Consider the following 15,896-nt stretch of genomic DNA (forward strand, 5'->3'; position numbering starts at 1 on the left):
CATATGATGCATATCCCTTTAATCATCATATGACTATTTTGAAATTACACCCAAAAGAAAAAGTTAAGAATAGATTTAAATTGTACCTTTTCAAAAGGTATTCTTTTGGGATCTATAATTATCATCTAATGTAGTTTGATGTATTTACGGAGGTAAAAGAATGTATTATTTCATTTTATTTGTCAACTTATTTTACATAGATTATGGCTATGTTCAGTTCATCTTATTTTTGCTTATTTAGATCAGATCTTCAGATCAGAAAAAATAAGTTCAGATCAAATCAGATCAGATCATGCTTATATTTAAAAATCATTATTACTATTATATATCTTTCATTACATATTAGTATAAATTATAATAATTAAATATTAATGAAGTACTCATTGAGACGAATCAAACAAGACCCCACATGAATATATTTTTTCTTATATATTAAGAAAAATCTAAAAGATAAGATCTTGTAAATCAGGTCAGTTCAGTTCAGTTCAGATCGGATTAGAAAAAATAAGTTCAATTCAGTTCAGATCAGAAAATTTCAAATGAACTAAACATAGCCTATATGGCACACCCCAAATTAACCTAGTACCAACCCAAACCTAAACCACCCTTTCACCAAAAAAAAACCGCCCCCGCGACAGAAAGTGAGGAGAGCAGTCGGAGCCTCCCATTACCAGAGTCTCAGGTTCGAGCAAATGCTCAGGTCTACCCACTCTACCATTCCGGCTTATTACATGCAAGCTGCCTTTCTACCTAAGAATACGCTCTATCGACTTCGATAGCATTTGTAATAACTTCTTGGAAGGGGGAGGAAAAAACTCGTTTAGTTAATAGACAAACTACCTTCTTACCCAAAAGTAGTGAGGGTCTGGGAATTCGAAGCCAAGTAAATATGAACCTAGCTTTTATGGCCAAGCTAGGATGGAAGATTGCCCAAGGACCACCTAACCTCGCCCAGGATTGCATCAGATCTAAGTACCTCGATAGGAACTCTATAACCAGTTTCAAGAATGGCTCATTAGTGTGGGAAAATATTGGGAAGGGTTGGGAGCTGTTACGTCGTAATAGCTTTTGGAACCCAGGGAATGGCAAGAATATAGATTTTTGGTATGATGATTGGTTAATGATTGGTCTTATTAGGAGATTGGTGCAAGGTCCTCTCCTCCAGTTAGACTGTAGGAAGGTGCAAAACCTAGTAACCTTAGTCCTTAGGGGGTGGGATCTGTTTTCTTTATTTGTCTCTCTCCTGGATTATGTGATAGATCGGATCCATAGTTGCCCTCCGCCCTTGGCTGCCTCCTCAGAGGATTTAATTATGCCTACCTTTGTAACTTATACAGGTTTCTCCCTTAAACAAGCATATAATGCCCTCCATCCTCAGCCATACCTCGCAGGTAGTCACTTTAAAAAAGTTGGACTCGTCCCATTCAAAACTCGCAAAATTAACTGGTAAATTGAGCACAAACATACTTTTATTAGACAAGGAAAGAATTAATAGATCTATATGTGATAGTGGCGTTATACTAGATTCAGATGAACTTGAGATAAATATCTGTTATAACTTACATGCCATATATTGAAAAATGTATATACTTATATATAATGCTAATTAATCAAGTTTTTCTTTCGGACGTACAAAAGTCTAAAGCTAACTTAGAAGTTGATACTCTTCTCCACAATGTCCACATGAACACCAAGATCAGTAGATGACCACACCTACAAATTAATAAATAGATAAGGCCTTTGATTGTGACCCCTTGTCCTCCAAAAACCATGATTTGTCATGGACTGTAAAATGAGAAAGCTGGAACAATTTATGCCACAAAAATTAGTTTATGATCTAGCAAATAGCTAAGGTATTTCCACCACTTAGAATACAAAGAATCACAACACACACCCCACCTTATCCAAAGGAGACAGCCAAAAATCAATAGTCACAAAAATCACATACCAAAAAAGAAAAAAGAAGTTAAGCAAACAAAAAAACACCCCATCCAAAATTTTGTAGAATGGAGAGGAGAGATGAGCAACTTTACAACCACCACCACCACAAATTCAACCAAAGCCACCATCTTGGCTGCCAATACACTTTTTCTTGCCATTCCCGGCCGCTTTCGGTGCCAGAAAAATTTTCTCTCGGCGCAACATATCAAGACTACTCACCGCACATTTCCACTATTACATGGTAAGTTGGTGACACGTACAATTTTTATAGCAAAAATTTAGATTATACCATCTAGTTTAGTTGATAAAGATCTATCGTGATCTCTTATTGAGATATACATAGATGTAATAGAATATAATATTGTGACATTAGTATGCCAAATTGTCAACTAACACATAGTACTTAGATCAAGCTAGTTCATTATTGACTTGAAATCGAATTTTAATTGATCATGACAGTTACGAATGATGCAAACAAGACAGAGGTGTCCCTTGATCCAACGATTGGAAGATCAGAGGTGGATAAATTAATGGATGGGATGGATTTTGGAGAACTTTGCAATGAATTTGAGTGCATTAGTAGCCCATTAGTTGAATCCACTGCTAGACAACTTGTCCGCGATATATTACAACTAAGGGAAGGTAATCGTGCACTTGGTACTTTTGCTACTTCTGTTAAGTACAAGGTTAGTTTTTCTAGTACTAAACTATGGTTTTTTTTAAATTTATTCTAGTATTTGGTTCACTTAGTTATATGAGGGTTATATTACCAAAGAAATTTTTAACTAAGAACAACACTCGCTTCATTAATCTCGAATATACATACTTTGTTTTTCTATATAGAGTTCTATGAAAAGAAAAATCACATTAGAGCATTGTGGTTAATAGGGGTGTCATGACAACCTGTAGCTTTGTGGCTCTCTAAGAGAATCTCCCATATAAAAAGGCCTACAAGGTACGGCTGTACGCCCTTCTCTAGCTACCTGCTAATAATCACGGATCACCCATCAATTTTATGCCTATGCGGCTTCTAGATGAGTGACCCTGTGCGAGGAAAACTCGGATGAAATTCTTCTTATCAAAGGGGTTCTTGGTATGAGGTCCTAAAAAAATCGTTAGGCTTATGCCAGTGAATTATATGCTAGTCGACTTAGTGAAGTGTCTAGGTAGAAATACTCCTCATTGAGATCAGGACCTTTTTGTCTTGGTGGCTCTATAAGAACACACCCTCTCCCAGAAGGCGTACGCACTCACGCACCACCAATCGGCTAAGAGTCGCTAGCTGACGAGTCCTATATTGGCTCTTACCCATCACTGATTAGACTTTACGTAATTAGGCAAGCTAATACACTTATCTTAAACTCATGATGCAAATTGCAGGATCCAGTTAGAAGCTTTACTGGACGAGAGAAATACAAAAGGCCACTATGGGTAACTGATGCACTTGAGAACACCAAAGTGGTAAAATCATACTAATTTACTCCTTCATATTAACTTAGAACTCTTATACTATGCTAACAATATTGTTAGTTGATCTTAAACTATAGGCAGTGCAAGAAATGGTGATGTTGTCAACTAGTGTCCTAAACATCAAGTGGACTATCAAAGGAAAGCCAAAATCAATCTTAGCTAGCATAGGGGGAGATTTGTTCATTAAGGTGAACTCTAAGTTCACCTTAAACCAAATTAGCGGCCAAGTAATCGAGCACGAGGAATCCTGGGATTTATCTGCATCATCTCCGGTAGCGCAAGCATACTTCTGGGCATCGCGCCGCCTCTTCGCTACAAAAGAAGCTGGCAAGGATGTGGTTGATTCCATCAAGGACCTCGGTAACAAGATTTCCACCCCAAAGGAAAACATTGAAGTGTACCCTGACCCTTCTGGTGATCCTACTAAGGTAACTTCGCTTCCTTTAAGTAAGCTATTCATCTAACAATTAGTTGTTTTACTTCTTGTATTCAATCTTATTAGCTTCTAAAAGTTAGCATTAGACATCAGAAAATCAGTTCCCAACTATCACGGGTAAAAAAAATACGCCACGCAACAAATGCTAAAAAATGTAACATGATGTTACTTCCCGGTCTTTTTTAGATGCAATATTTTAAATTTCATCTAAATAAAAGTAGTACCAAAACTGAAATATGACATTTTTTTTTTCGTATGTCACAGTTCTTCCAAAGAGATGACGCCGACCAAAGAGACTTGTACCAGATTGCATTATTCCTTGCAATTGTTTACTTCGTTGTACAATTCTTGAAGACAACTTTGTAAAAAACCACTTGCTCAGATTGCTTTTTATGTTTCTTTTTTTTCAGCAAGGAAAATAGTTGTATAAAAATATGTATTTCCAATTTTCAAAAATCAATTGTCATTTACTTTTCTATGTAATATTATAGAAGGATTAAGAAAATGCTGCAAGTGCTGCTAATACAGAAACATAAGCCCAAAGCCATAGATTGTGAAGGTAACTGGAGCTTCTTGTTTGTCCACTGGATTGATACGTATGCTTCGCCGTCATGAAAGCACGAAAAATAGAAGGCATTAGGAGAATTGAGCTATGATTTATACATGTAAGATTAGTGCAGTTAAAACAAACGAATCGACAAATACTCCTTTTTTTTCTGTATAAAGAAAATATAGAAAAGAACTATGAAAAATTTAATGATGAATTGTGAAAAACAGGTTTATTAGCACAAACAAAAATAATAAACCCCTCCCAGAAATTAAAGAATTAGCTGATGAAACATTATGGGCGCCTACAGTATACACAGATCCTGACTCTGCGTCCTTTACTTTGATGCTTGACGAACCTGAAAATTAGCGCGATAACAGTTCGTCAAAAACATAGGTGACCTTCAAATTCAAGTAAAATTGTGTCGAAATAAGTCTAACAAGTAACGTAAGTGATCTCCTATTAAACGGGTCTGACTCGATTAGATAATTTTCATATATATTGCTGTACTAAGTAGTATAGATGCGTAACTTTGTCGTAGACTAACTCGTATTCAATTTTTTGTAGCTTATACTTCTTTTTTTCTAACGAATAGTGGTCTATTAGATCAAACTGTCTACTACAAGAAATTGCGCAGAAAGAACTGAGTGTCTCGGATACTCACAATTGTATTCGGTCCATCCGATAGTTTGTTTCTCAAGGTTATAAAACACCACTTTGCCAGTCAGTACAATATCTGCAACCAAAGTTGGATTAATCAAACAAGTTGTAAGAAACACACCATCTTTTAAAGCAAACAACTTGATATTGAATTGTAAACATGCCGGTATCAATTGCTAAATAATAATGTGTTTATACCTCCCAAGATAGTAACATCTTTTCCATCTCGAGACTGTAAGCCGCTGTTCATCCAACCAACGCACCATTTATCATCCTGGAAAACCAAATTAACAAGTAATTAGAATAATGAAATGAAACTAATAAACCTAGATATCAACCTTCAGTTCATACTTGGAATTGGGATAAATGAAATTTGTTGCACCATAAACCATCTAGAAATTTATTTTGGAGATAAGAAAGGTGCAGGAGAAAAGGTTCCAAGGTCCATAGTACTTACGCCATCATTTAGCGCAAATAAATATTCATGAGGATATACTTTCAAGTTGAGAGAATTTGCAAAATGGAAGGTAACAGGTGGGAATGTATCATCGATTCTGGAACAAAGATTAAACAATTAGTTTCCCTAGAGTCAAACCAAAGAAGCTTGTAGAGCGTCCAAGTTCAGTGAAAATGAGACTTACTTTCCAGCGAATTCAAAGCATTTGAATTGATCCTCGACAGTATGTAACTGTAAATTCGGCTGCTTGGAGAGAATCTGCTTATTTGAATAGAGTACAAAGAGGTACAGAAATAGGAACATATTCAGCTTTCACAAATCAAATCCAAGTTCCTAGAGGATGGATAATATCAAGAGAGAGCACATACCGTGTCAACGATCTTGTCATAAACATCATCTGGAAGATATGCCAAAGTTGTACCACTGTCAATAATTGCGCCTCTGTCGCTCCCAGAGGTCTCTGTAGAAAGTTGTAGAACCTCACCAGCCACCTCTATACTTTTCATGACAATATTGTAATGTGCCCTAAGAGGGTAGTAGCAGTCTGATTACAACATACATATCAGGACTTAATGAAACCTAATTAAACATGCAACCCAAAAAAACTATTCTACTAGCACAGAAGCCTAGGTAAAAAAACAAATTGAACATGTAACTCTTATATGAGACATGCCGCACCATCAAGATTACTGATAAGAGCATACGGGGGCAAACTTAGAATGCATATATGGGCTTATTGACAAGCTTTAGGGAGGTTGTTGGTAATATCTTGATGGGTTACTCATAAAATTATAGGGAGGTCACTGATAATGTCTTGATGGGGTCACTCATAATTTTGCAACATTATTTGAAGTGCGACACATCACACTACACATGGGAGACGAGCTGAAGAAACTAATATCACAACCATTTTGAGTAATCACGTGCATATGCATGCTCCAATAGCTATAGGCTACACACATAAGCATGTTGATAAAGCAGTTGAGCAACACACTCTAAAAGAAAAGAATTTCATCTCAATTTGCTGGACGCCTTTTCTCAATTCCCTCTAGAAACACAATTAAACTAGAGCAGATCAGAGCTAGCCCAATCAGCTCAAAAACAAACAAAATATTTCAACTCAGAACCATTTGCAGCAGGATTTTAATCTACAAACAAATAAAATAATTCTAAACTTTATAATGTTGCATAAGCACTTTCTTCTTCCTTCTGTCTGAAATCTGAATGCTGAAAAAATATACTAATTACATTCACAGAATCAACTTTCTAACTGGCACATAAGAAATAAAAGTATCCCCCAGAATCAGGTTGTACCAAAATGAAGGCATCACATTCCAGGGTACTGTTTGCAAGGCATAAACGTAGCAAACTGAAGAATGGAAGTAATCAGATTTTAACACCTAAAATATGTTAGCACCTTATCATTTAAGGTAGCTAAAATGCTTCCCCAAACAGAGCCAGTAACTAATAATGGTTTTGGAACTTCAATACAAGCAACAGCTTGAAAAACTTTCATCAGCTAAAGGAAGTGATTTTGACATTTCATAATTCAAGTTCATCCCCTCATTCCACCAAAAGTCTCTATTTAGCATCTTGATCACGTTTCCCACGATCTATATACTTAAGCTTTTCATAATTCCTATACATAGTGCTATGGATCCTCAATTCTACTTTGTGTCTCATACCTATCCTATGTAACATATCACAGCTGCTTGTTTAGCCAATTCACCAATTTCAATGATCTAAACCATCAGCTTTAAAAAAATGACGTGGCAAAAGATAAGCATATTGGACACAGGTTCTTCATTAAATGAAACAGAAGAACAGGATTCTTTAGAGACAGAACTCTTTCAAACACCACTGCAGCAAGTCCAGAACCAGAAGTAGCAGTGTGTACCCTGATAGCATCGTAAACCACCTAGCCAAGACAACAATAGCTACTAGAGAAAGTTCGCTTTCCCATTGCAATTGCATCCTCTTCATAAGTCAATTCTTCCAATCAAAAAATGAAAAGACCAATCCAAAAACATGATAGCACCTCATCATCTGCCATATCAAGAATGAACAATTTGAGGATGAGATTAGTAATTGATGCTTCCTCCTTTCTAAAATAAGTGCCAAACTTCCCGACTTCAGAAGTTGCAAGAGAACCGAACATTTCCCTGTTTAACTATTGGGTTTTCTCTCTCCCCCCATGACATGGGTCCCTATTTTTATCTGATTCCTCATCATATGGGAACCTAAGAAAATTATCCCCCCACCCCCAAATGGTGCACTTAATTTAGAATGGAGAAGTTATAACTTCAGGTCTCTGACCAAAAGAGTTCTAAATTTTCAAGAATGAACAATTTGAGGATGAGATTAGTAGTTGATGCTTCGTCCTTTCTAAAATAAGTGCCAAACTTCCCGACTTCGGAAGTTGCAAGAGAACCGAACATTTCCTTATTTAACTATTGGATTTTCTCTCTCCCCCATGACATGGGTCCCTATTTTTATCTCATTCCTCATCATATGGGAACCTAAAAAATTATCCCCCCACCCCAATTGGTGAATTTAGAATGGAGAAGTATATACCTTCAGGTCTCTGATCAAAAAGTTCTAAATCTTCAAGATCTATCAATCAAGAGAGTTCTGGCATTGAAATATGAAGATGAGAACCAGTTGTAAGGTTCTAGATGTACTAATAAGAGCGGACGCACAAGAGCAAGGACTTGCTGGACTACAATAGTACAATTCACATGGCAGCTTAAGCATGTTATTTTATTTTACACGAGGCAAACTGGTCAGCAGCCTGCATTTCTAATTCTAAGTTCCACCATATTTCTAATAAAATCATCAAGAAAAAGAACTATTGATAAAGCTACTTAAATATTTCGAATTATGTAACTCTTTAAGTCTTAACTCTATGAAGTTTTAATCTATTTTCCTTGTTCACCAAAAACAAAAGCTACAGTATTTGATTTAGTGTTCTACCCGCTAATCCAGTATTATATGTTTCCCATCTTTACCTTGTAAGATGAATATGGTGCCAACCGGGTTCACCTTGACGTATTAATCCAACTACTTTACTGGCACGTCTTTTCTCAATAATTTGTGTATACTCCAACATAAGCCTTTAACTTAATGCTACATCATTATCCTCCCAGTAATTCATAACTCTAGTTTTCATCCTCAAGCAACTTCAAAGAAGCATCCTCTCAATAAACCAAATCATCAAGCTTATAAGTCAGGAAAATAAATCAAAAGGCCTGCATCCTACACCAAGAAAGAGAGACACAAAGGAACGGCCGGGGGGGGGGGGGGATTTAAATATATTGAACAAACATGTTGCTATATGTCATTTGTCCACACTTCAACCACATCACCATTCCAAAACAAAATAGAACATTGGAGAATGTTTGACTCCATTTATAGGCAGTTTGGATTTAAAATGTCAGCAAACATATGTTCTCAAGGACAAAGCAGGCTGAGAAAAACAAAACAAAGCCAACTAGCCAACACGTTCACGATTTGTAGCAAAGAAACAATGCAATTCAGTCCTAGTGGTTCAAGAAAAAAGTGAGATAAGCATTAAGAATAATAGATTAGCATCACATACTGGTTCGGTATTAATTTAGTACTATTCAGCTTTGGCTCGACAAGTTGCCCGATGGAAAAGATTCCACCTCCCTTTTGATTGTCCAGGCAATGAGAAAACATATTTTGTGCCTTTCCAGCTGCAACAAGCTGTGAAAGAATAGATGAGTTTGCTTGTCCAAAACCAATTATGCCATCAAGTGCTTCATCACTTGCACTGAGCTGACCAGATTGGTTAGCCCCACACCTGATAGAGACAATCAATTTTCTTAGAAGAGCATCATCTGTGTATTGTCAAAAAGAGCAAAGATTATGATGCTCGAAGCAAATAATTACAATGTCTTTATGTACTCAGATGAACACCAAAATCCCACCAGGGATGCAGACCTCTAGCTCAATCTTCAAAGCATCATATGCAAAAACACAAATACACTACGATATTGACATAATGCAGAAATAACCATATCCTACTAAAAGAGAACTCTGAACATACACCCATTAAACAGGAATATACAAATGAACTCATACAGAAATTTCTGAAAATTATGCAACTGAATGTTTATAAATCTTGATCTCAAAATATTCTGGTCGAAGAGCATAGAATTGTGATTTGCTTAACAACACAAAAAGAAAAATAAAACTTAGCTAAAGCTCAAAAAAATCAAGTTTTTAAGGGAGATGCAATGCTAAAAATAAGAAGGTCTAACATGCAGGCACAACATCTCATCAGTTACGAGTTAAATGCTAAAGCTGTGCATCAAATGTTTCACTTGTAGCAGAAAATTGCCCCCAAACAATGGACGTCAGACTATGTCCCAAACCTAAGAAAAAAATGTGCATGCAAGACATCGTGCACATATTCTGTGAGAATGCTGGGGAGAATAGAATGACCTTAATCTAACTGAAAGACAGATAGTCCCCAAAAGAACATTCTGAAAGTTTAAAGCTTTTTTATTTTTCTTAAAAATATTCATTCCTTTCTTTACTTTCCGTGGATATTTCATTTATCGTACGAGATAAGGAAATTTATCAGAATGGGATATTACCCAAAAGTTACAGAGGTGTTCCCACTAGTTGCTGGCGAATCTCCAGAGACTTGATCATAATGAAAAGCATCTTCAACAAAGTATCCAGAAGTTGTGCTCCCATCACCATAAGTAACTTCATATTGACAAGGCATATCTGATTGGCAACCAGATAGAGTTCCCTGGTATATCATAGTACACTGCGAATCATCACAGTTGATTAATTTGGCCGTAGATGAACCTTTGGGATCATATAAATTCAGTTTTATCTGCAAGATCACAAGTAGCATAAGTTCCCGAAACTGATAAACAGAAGAATGAAGTTGTCATTGGGTCAAGAGATTATGCATAACATACTCCTAGCCCACTTTTCTTGGGACAATTGTCACATCCCGCACAGTTAATCCACAAAACATCACTTCCTGTATCAATCTGTACATGATACTCCTTAGGAGGCTTTCCAATCTGAATTTTCGTAAAGTATAGCCTACAAACACATAAGAGATGTTTTAGAAATTAATAATTTTCCTTTCGAGACAAAGGATATTATAGACCAGGAGCCTCCATACACTATTACACTATGCCATAAATTTTCTACGATTTAATAGAAGGCGACTCGCCATCTTTCAATCAGTTTATGATTCAACTGTAGCTCCCTTACAACAAACTCAAACATACACACCGTGTTTCATCTTTTTTCTTATAAATCAGTCCTGTGAGGAAATATTATGTACACAAGAACCCCCACCCCGAGAAGGGGTAACAATGAATAGGAAATCTTCATCATTCTCTAGGAGTGAATAATCAATATTATCAAAATAACCCGAAAGTAAATCATTTTTCCGCTTTAGAATGAGCTACATTTCCTCAAAAGTAAGTCTATTTTGGCTAAATCTTATCCACCACACAAGGCTAAAATCTAAATTAGGTCTAGAAAAAGCTTCTACCCCCTTTGTTCTGAAATAAATGAAACACTTATCTCAAAAAGCTCTCACATAAACGAAAGAAGTGTTTCACTTATTTCAGAACACATGAAGTATATTTTTTCCCTCGCTTCTTTATATCCTTTTCACTTTCATAGTTGATTGAATAAGAGTAAATATGCTAATTTTCTAAATGTAGTAGAATCCTATCATTCTATCAACTAGCCATTCAATGTTTTTTCTTCATAAAACCATCACATTTCTCCTATTTCCATTAATTTAACCAACAAAACTATGACATATTCATAACAAGACATATTCATAACAAAACAAACCTCAAAATTTAAACACCATCAATCAATAAAGCCTAAAACAATGTCCAATTTACACCCACTTAACCAATTCTAATCAATTTCAAATTAAAAAAAAACATTAAGCATGATCATAAAACAACTAATAGAAGCATACATTCTAAGCAAAATCAAAAATAAACAAAAAAAGGGTAATTGAAACAACAAAAGAGGAGAGAGAAAAAAGAAACAAACCCAGCATCAGAAGGCTTCCCATTACCACCCATAGGAAGATCAATGGCAGCAAGCATTCTTCCATGGCGGCGAACATCATGTGCTCTAAGCTCCTTCAACGTTCTTTTGGTACCTTTATATTTATGTTCTACCTTAAAAAATGCATTTCCTGAAACCATTGAAAGTTGAAAACTTTGCAAAATGCAAATACATAAAACCATTAAAATGCGTAGATCCATGGTACCCAGATTTTTATGTAAACAACCCAGAAAAACCCCAGATTCAAAATTTCAAATTTTTAATTTTTTTGGGTTTGATTTGTTTTTTTATTATTGTAAATTTAAGTGGAGATTAAGAGAGGAAGCTGCTCCTCCATTGACCAGCTTCCTTTATTTTGAGGTTGGAGGAGAGAGAAAGAAGAAGAGAATAGAATTTCAGGAAGAAAAAATGACAAGAAGAAGAAAATAGAGAGGGAAGAAAAGAGAGAGATGTTGTTTGCGCTTCTACCTGCAATGGGACTATTTATATTTTTTTATTATTATATATTTATATTTTTTTATATGATTTCATTATCTCTATTAGATAAGGGAAGGGAGGAGCAATGGTGTCCTATTTTGAAATCCCTATTTTGCCCTCCTTCCCATTCTAAATCACAAATTCACTTACAAATCAAAGGGGGCTTCAAACAAAAATACCAAAAATATAATTATAACAATCACTCACAAGTCAACTAAAATCATAAAATTGCATAATTTACGTTATGCAAATCACTAAAATGAGAAAACTTTACAAAAACTTAAAAATTCACTTACAAACTACAACCTATGAAAAAATTGACTTGAAATCAAAGTGTATACTTTCTTTACAATTTATGGAGTACTGTACTTAATTAAAAAATCAACTAAAAAATTATAATATTATAAATCATAAATAAATTCAATAAAATTTCTATTTTGTTAATATAATTAAACTTTCAAAAGTATAAAAAAAAAAAAATGGTGAGAGCTTTAAGTGACAAAAACTAAACCAATCAAATTTCGCAACAAAAAACAATTATACTTCGTATGTCTAATGTTCAAATTTTGACTCTTATGTCGAAAAAAATCGAGTTTCTTTTTCGAAAAAAATTCAAGCACGCATCGCGTGCAAAAAATTCTAGTTTTTAGGAGGCAAGGAAGTATCTAATTTTTTTTTTGCTTCTACAAAATATCTAATTTTGCTTCTTCTAGTGTTCTATAATTCATTAATTTGTTAGGTTTGTTTTAGTATTACATTTTTGGAATATGGATTTTGCTTATTTAAAAGTAATATTATTGAAAGTTATTTAAAAATGTATATTAAATGATATAATATATCTTGTTTTATAGAAAGAGAAATTGCAAAGTAAAAAAATAAATAAACAAAATACAAAAGGTGGTAAAAAATTTCGATATGATATATATTACATTATTAGTTGTTATGATATTAGAGGTGATCATTGGGAGGTCGGGGTTTTAGTTGTGGCATCTAAAAAACAGCTCACGCACATATGACGTTGGGAGAAATTTCGGTTCAGATTTGTGCCCGAAATCCGTTATGATGGGCTAATAACAGACTTTTTAGGCCAAGATCGAGTCGAGCCAAATTTTAAACTAAAAAAATTATTTGAATTGACAATAGAACTTTACATCTAAATGTGCATCGTAATTTTTAAACACTAAATACAATCTTCTTTCTTTGCTATTTCCTATTGAAATAACTTTTTCATGAAATATTTTTTATATTTTGTATTTGTACAACATGATAATTTAATAATTAGTACTAATAATGATTATAAATTAGTACTAATAATGAATATAAATTACATCTAGATGAAATTTAATAATAATCGCCTAAATAATGCATGCACGCACCGCGTGCATAGAAGACTATTAAGAATGAAAATGAAATCATCCTCTGATAACCGATCACCTTGAATAATATTTTCATGTTATGAACGAGAACAATTATTATCACAAGTAATGAACAAATACAAACTCCATAAAATAATTGATTTCAAAATATCTTCGTCACTTTTAATCATTTAATTGATCTAATAATTGAAAATCATATTTTTTTGTTGACTAGAAAATAAAAAATTTTACTCCCTCCTTTTCAAAATATAAGACATTAATGCTTTACAAAAAATTGTTTTGATCACAAATATCTCTCATAATATGATAAACATTAATTATAAAAAATTATACGGTTGGATCCGTCTTGAAAAATACTCTAATAATATTATTTTTAATTTATCTTTATCGACATAAATTGAAAGTAATTAATGGTCAAAGTTCGATATCTAATATTGTGCGTGCCTTATGTTTTGAAATAGAGGGAGTATAACTTAAAATCATCTAAAACAAAATACTCCCTCTGATTTGTATTAGTTTACCTATTTCTATGAGGCACATTTGTCGACGCACTAATTCAAACCTTAATATCTCTTATTATCAATAAGCAAAAATTACAAAAAGTTGATATTTGAATAATTACACATTGAGATGAATCTAGCAAGATCTTACATGATCTTATATGATCATGTTTTTCCTTGAGTACAAATCATAAAAGATAGTCAAAATTATATATGTGAATAATCTCAAAAGTTAAAACGGATAAATTAATAAAAATTAGGGTTCCATAACAAAGAGTAAAGAGAGAAAAAAATTACTCTAAACTCAAGTACATTCAATTTTTGTGTATAAATATTCACTTATTTTAGTACTAGTGTTTGTTTAGGGAAAAGTCTAAACTATTCCAAAAAAAAAAAAATATACTCATCTAGTTCTAGTACTTTACAGAGTAGATTCTTGTGGTAGGTTTGTTAGTTTGCATGCTATTATTCCCCTTTTTTTTCAGGTAAATTTTTTCTCTCATATCAATCTTTCTTTCTCGAGAAAAATTTCTTGAGAATTGATGGAATATAGGATTTCTGTGTGAAAAGCTTCTGACTTCTGACATTGGAATAAAGTCATCCGCATGACACCTAAAAAACAATTTTAATCAATGAAAAATTGAAGATAAACAAAAAAAAAACACGTAAAGGAAGGAAAGAAAGAGAAAAAAGAGATCATATGACTTTGGAAGTCATCCCCACATAAGGCATTAACCACGTTGTGAAGCATCATCAATCAGCATCATCATGCTTGTGGAATGTGGAGTTGTATTGGAATTTGGAATTTGCGCATATGGAACCTTGACTTGCTTGCTATGGTGGATCACCTAACATTCAATTACACTTTTTTTTTTTTTTTTGGGTTGGCTCTCAATAGTAGGGGTGAAGGTTTGTTAATTATCGCCCTAAAATTACTTAAAATCGTCTCAAATTTATTTTTTCGGATTATTTAACCCTTTCCTCTTTTCCACACTACCCACCACCCCCACCACCACCCCCTACCTCCCCACTGCCACCTGTGACCCTCCACTGCCGTCACCTATCTCCCTCAACCACCACCGTCACCCACCTACGATTGTTGCGAATTTTTTTTAGGCTTGGGCGAACGTCCGCGGTGGACGTTCCATCCATGGTGGACGTTCCATCCATGGCCGGAACGTCCAGGCCGCCAGACGTTCCGGCCATGGAGCGAACGTCCACCGCGGACGTTCGCCCAAGCCTAAAAAAATTTCGCGAAATTCAATTGAGGGTCGAGGGAGAGCGGTCCACTACTGGTGGTCCTGGTCTCAGGTTGTCGGGGGTGGTGGACCAGTGAGGCCGTCGAAAGTCCGAGTACAGCGCCACAGCAAGAGGTGGTCGGCGAGTGAGAAGGAGAGGGAGACTCAAGGGTTAAGGGCTTGAGAAGGAGAGAGAGAACTCGGGGGTTAAGGGCTTGTCCTGGCAGGATCGAAGGTGGGTGGGTGGTGGTGGCAGTATGTTAGGAGGTAGGTGGTGGTGGTGGCAGTCTGACAGGAGGTGGTTGCTTGGCAGGAGGTGGGTGGTGATGATTTATGAAAAAAAGAGCAAAGGTTATAGAGGTAATTTCAACTATTTTTTGGGCGATTTTATGTAATTGTGGGGTGTTGAGGGTTCAAAAATATTTGATCTAGTTGATTCAATTTGTAATACGATCGACCCAATGTGGTTTTTCAAATATTCGATCCCATTTTTTAGTTTTCAATTATTTCGGATCGGATATTCAAAAAATTCGGATCGGATACATATCGGAATTTTCATTTTTGGATATCCAAAGCATGGGAAATTTTCGGATATCCAATTCGAAATATTCATTTTCAAGTCCGGTGAAATATCCGATAATCCAATCCCAAACTTATTTTATGAACTTTTCCTTTGAAAAATTCAAATTTTTTTAGTTTTCGGATAT

The 15,896-nt window shown here is 35.0% G+C and overlaps 2 protein-coding genes across 3 annotated transcripts; one reads left to right on the forward strand and one right to left on the reverse strand.

Annotated features, from left to right (window-relative positions):
- Positions 1-1,863: 1,863 nt before the first annotated feature.
- Positions 1,864-4,330, forward strand: LOC104890207 (hypothetical protein). The gene is made up of 5 exons (XM_010675601.4): positions 1,864-2,182; positions 2,401-2,627; positions 3,322-3,402; positions 3,489-3,839; positions 4,112-4,330. The coding sequence occupies exons 1-5, from the start codon at positions 2,020-2,022 to the stop codon at positions 4,211-4,213; spliced, it is 924 nt and encodes a 307-aa protein (XP_010673903.2). The 5' UTR covers positions 1,864-2,019; the 3' UTR covers positions 4,214-4,330.
- On the reverse strand, positions 4,267-12,055 carry LOC104890208 (aspartic proteinase 36). Of its 2 annotated transcripts, XM_010675602.3 has the most exons (11): positions 11,581-12,055; positions 10,470-10,599; positions 10,134-10,381; positions 9,110-9,334; positions 5,880-6,036; positions 5,696-5,769; positions 5,512-5,608; positions 5,253-5,328; positions 5,059-5,130; positions 4,703-4,752; positions 4,267-4,448 (listed from the first exon to the last, which is right to left on the reverse strand). In XM_010675602.3, the coding sequence occupies exons 1-11, from the start codon at positions 11,796-11,798 to the stop codon at positions 4,344-4,346; spliced, it is 1,452 nt and encodes a 483-aa protein (XP_010673904.1). In that variant the 5' UTR covers positions 11,799-12,055; the 3' UTR covers positions 4,267-4,343. The 2 variants fall into 2 exon arrangements, with proteins under 2 accessions (XP_010673904.1, XP_019104419.1); XM_019248874.2 differs by lacking the exon at positions 4,267-4,448 and having other exon boundaries at positions 4,542-4,752.
- Between the last annotated feature and the right edge of the window lie 3,841 nt (positions 12,056-15,896).

This window comes from Beta vulgaris, chromosome 4, assembly GCF_026745355.1.
Source record: "Beta vulgaris subsp. vulgaris cultivar EL10 chromosome 4, EL10.2, whole genome shotgun sequence".
Lineage (NCBI taxonomy): Eukaryota > Viridiplantae > Streptophyta > Magnoliopsida > Caryophyllales > Amaranthaceae > Beta > Beta vulgaris.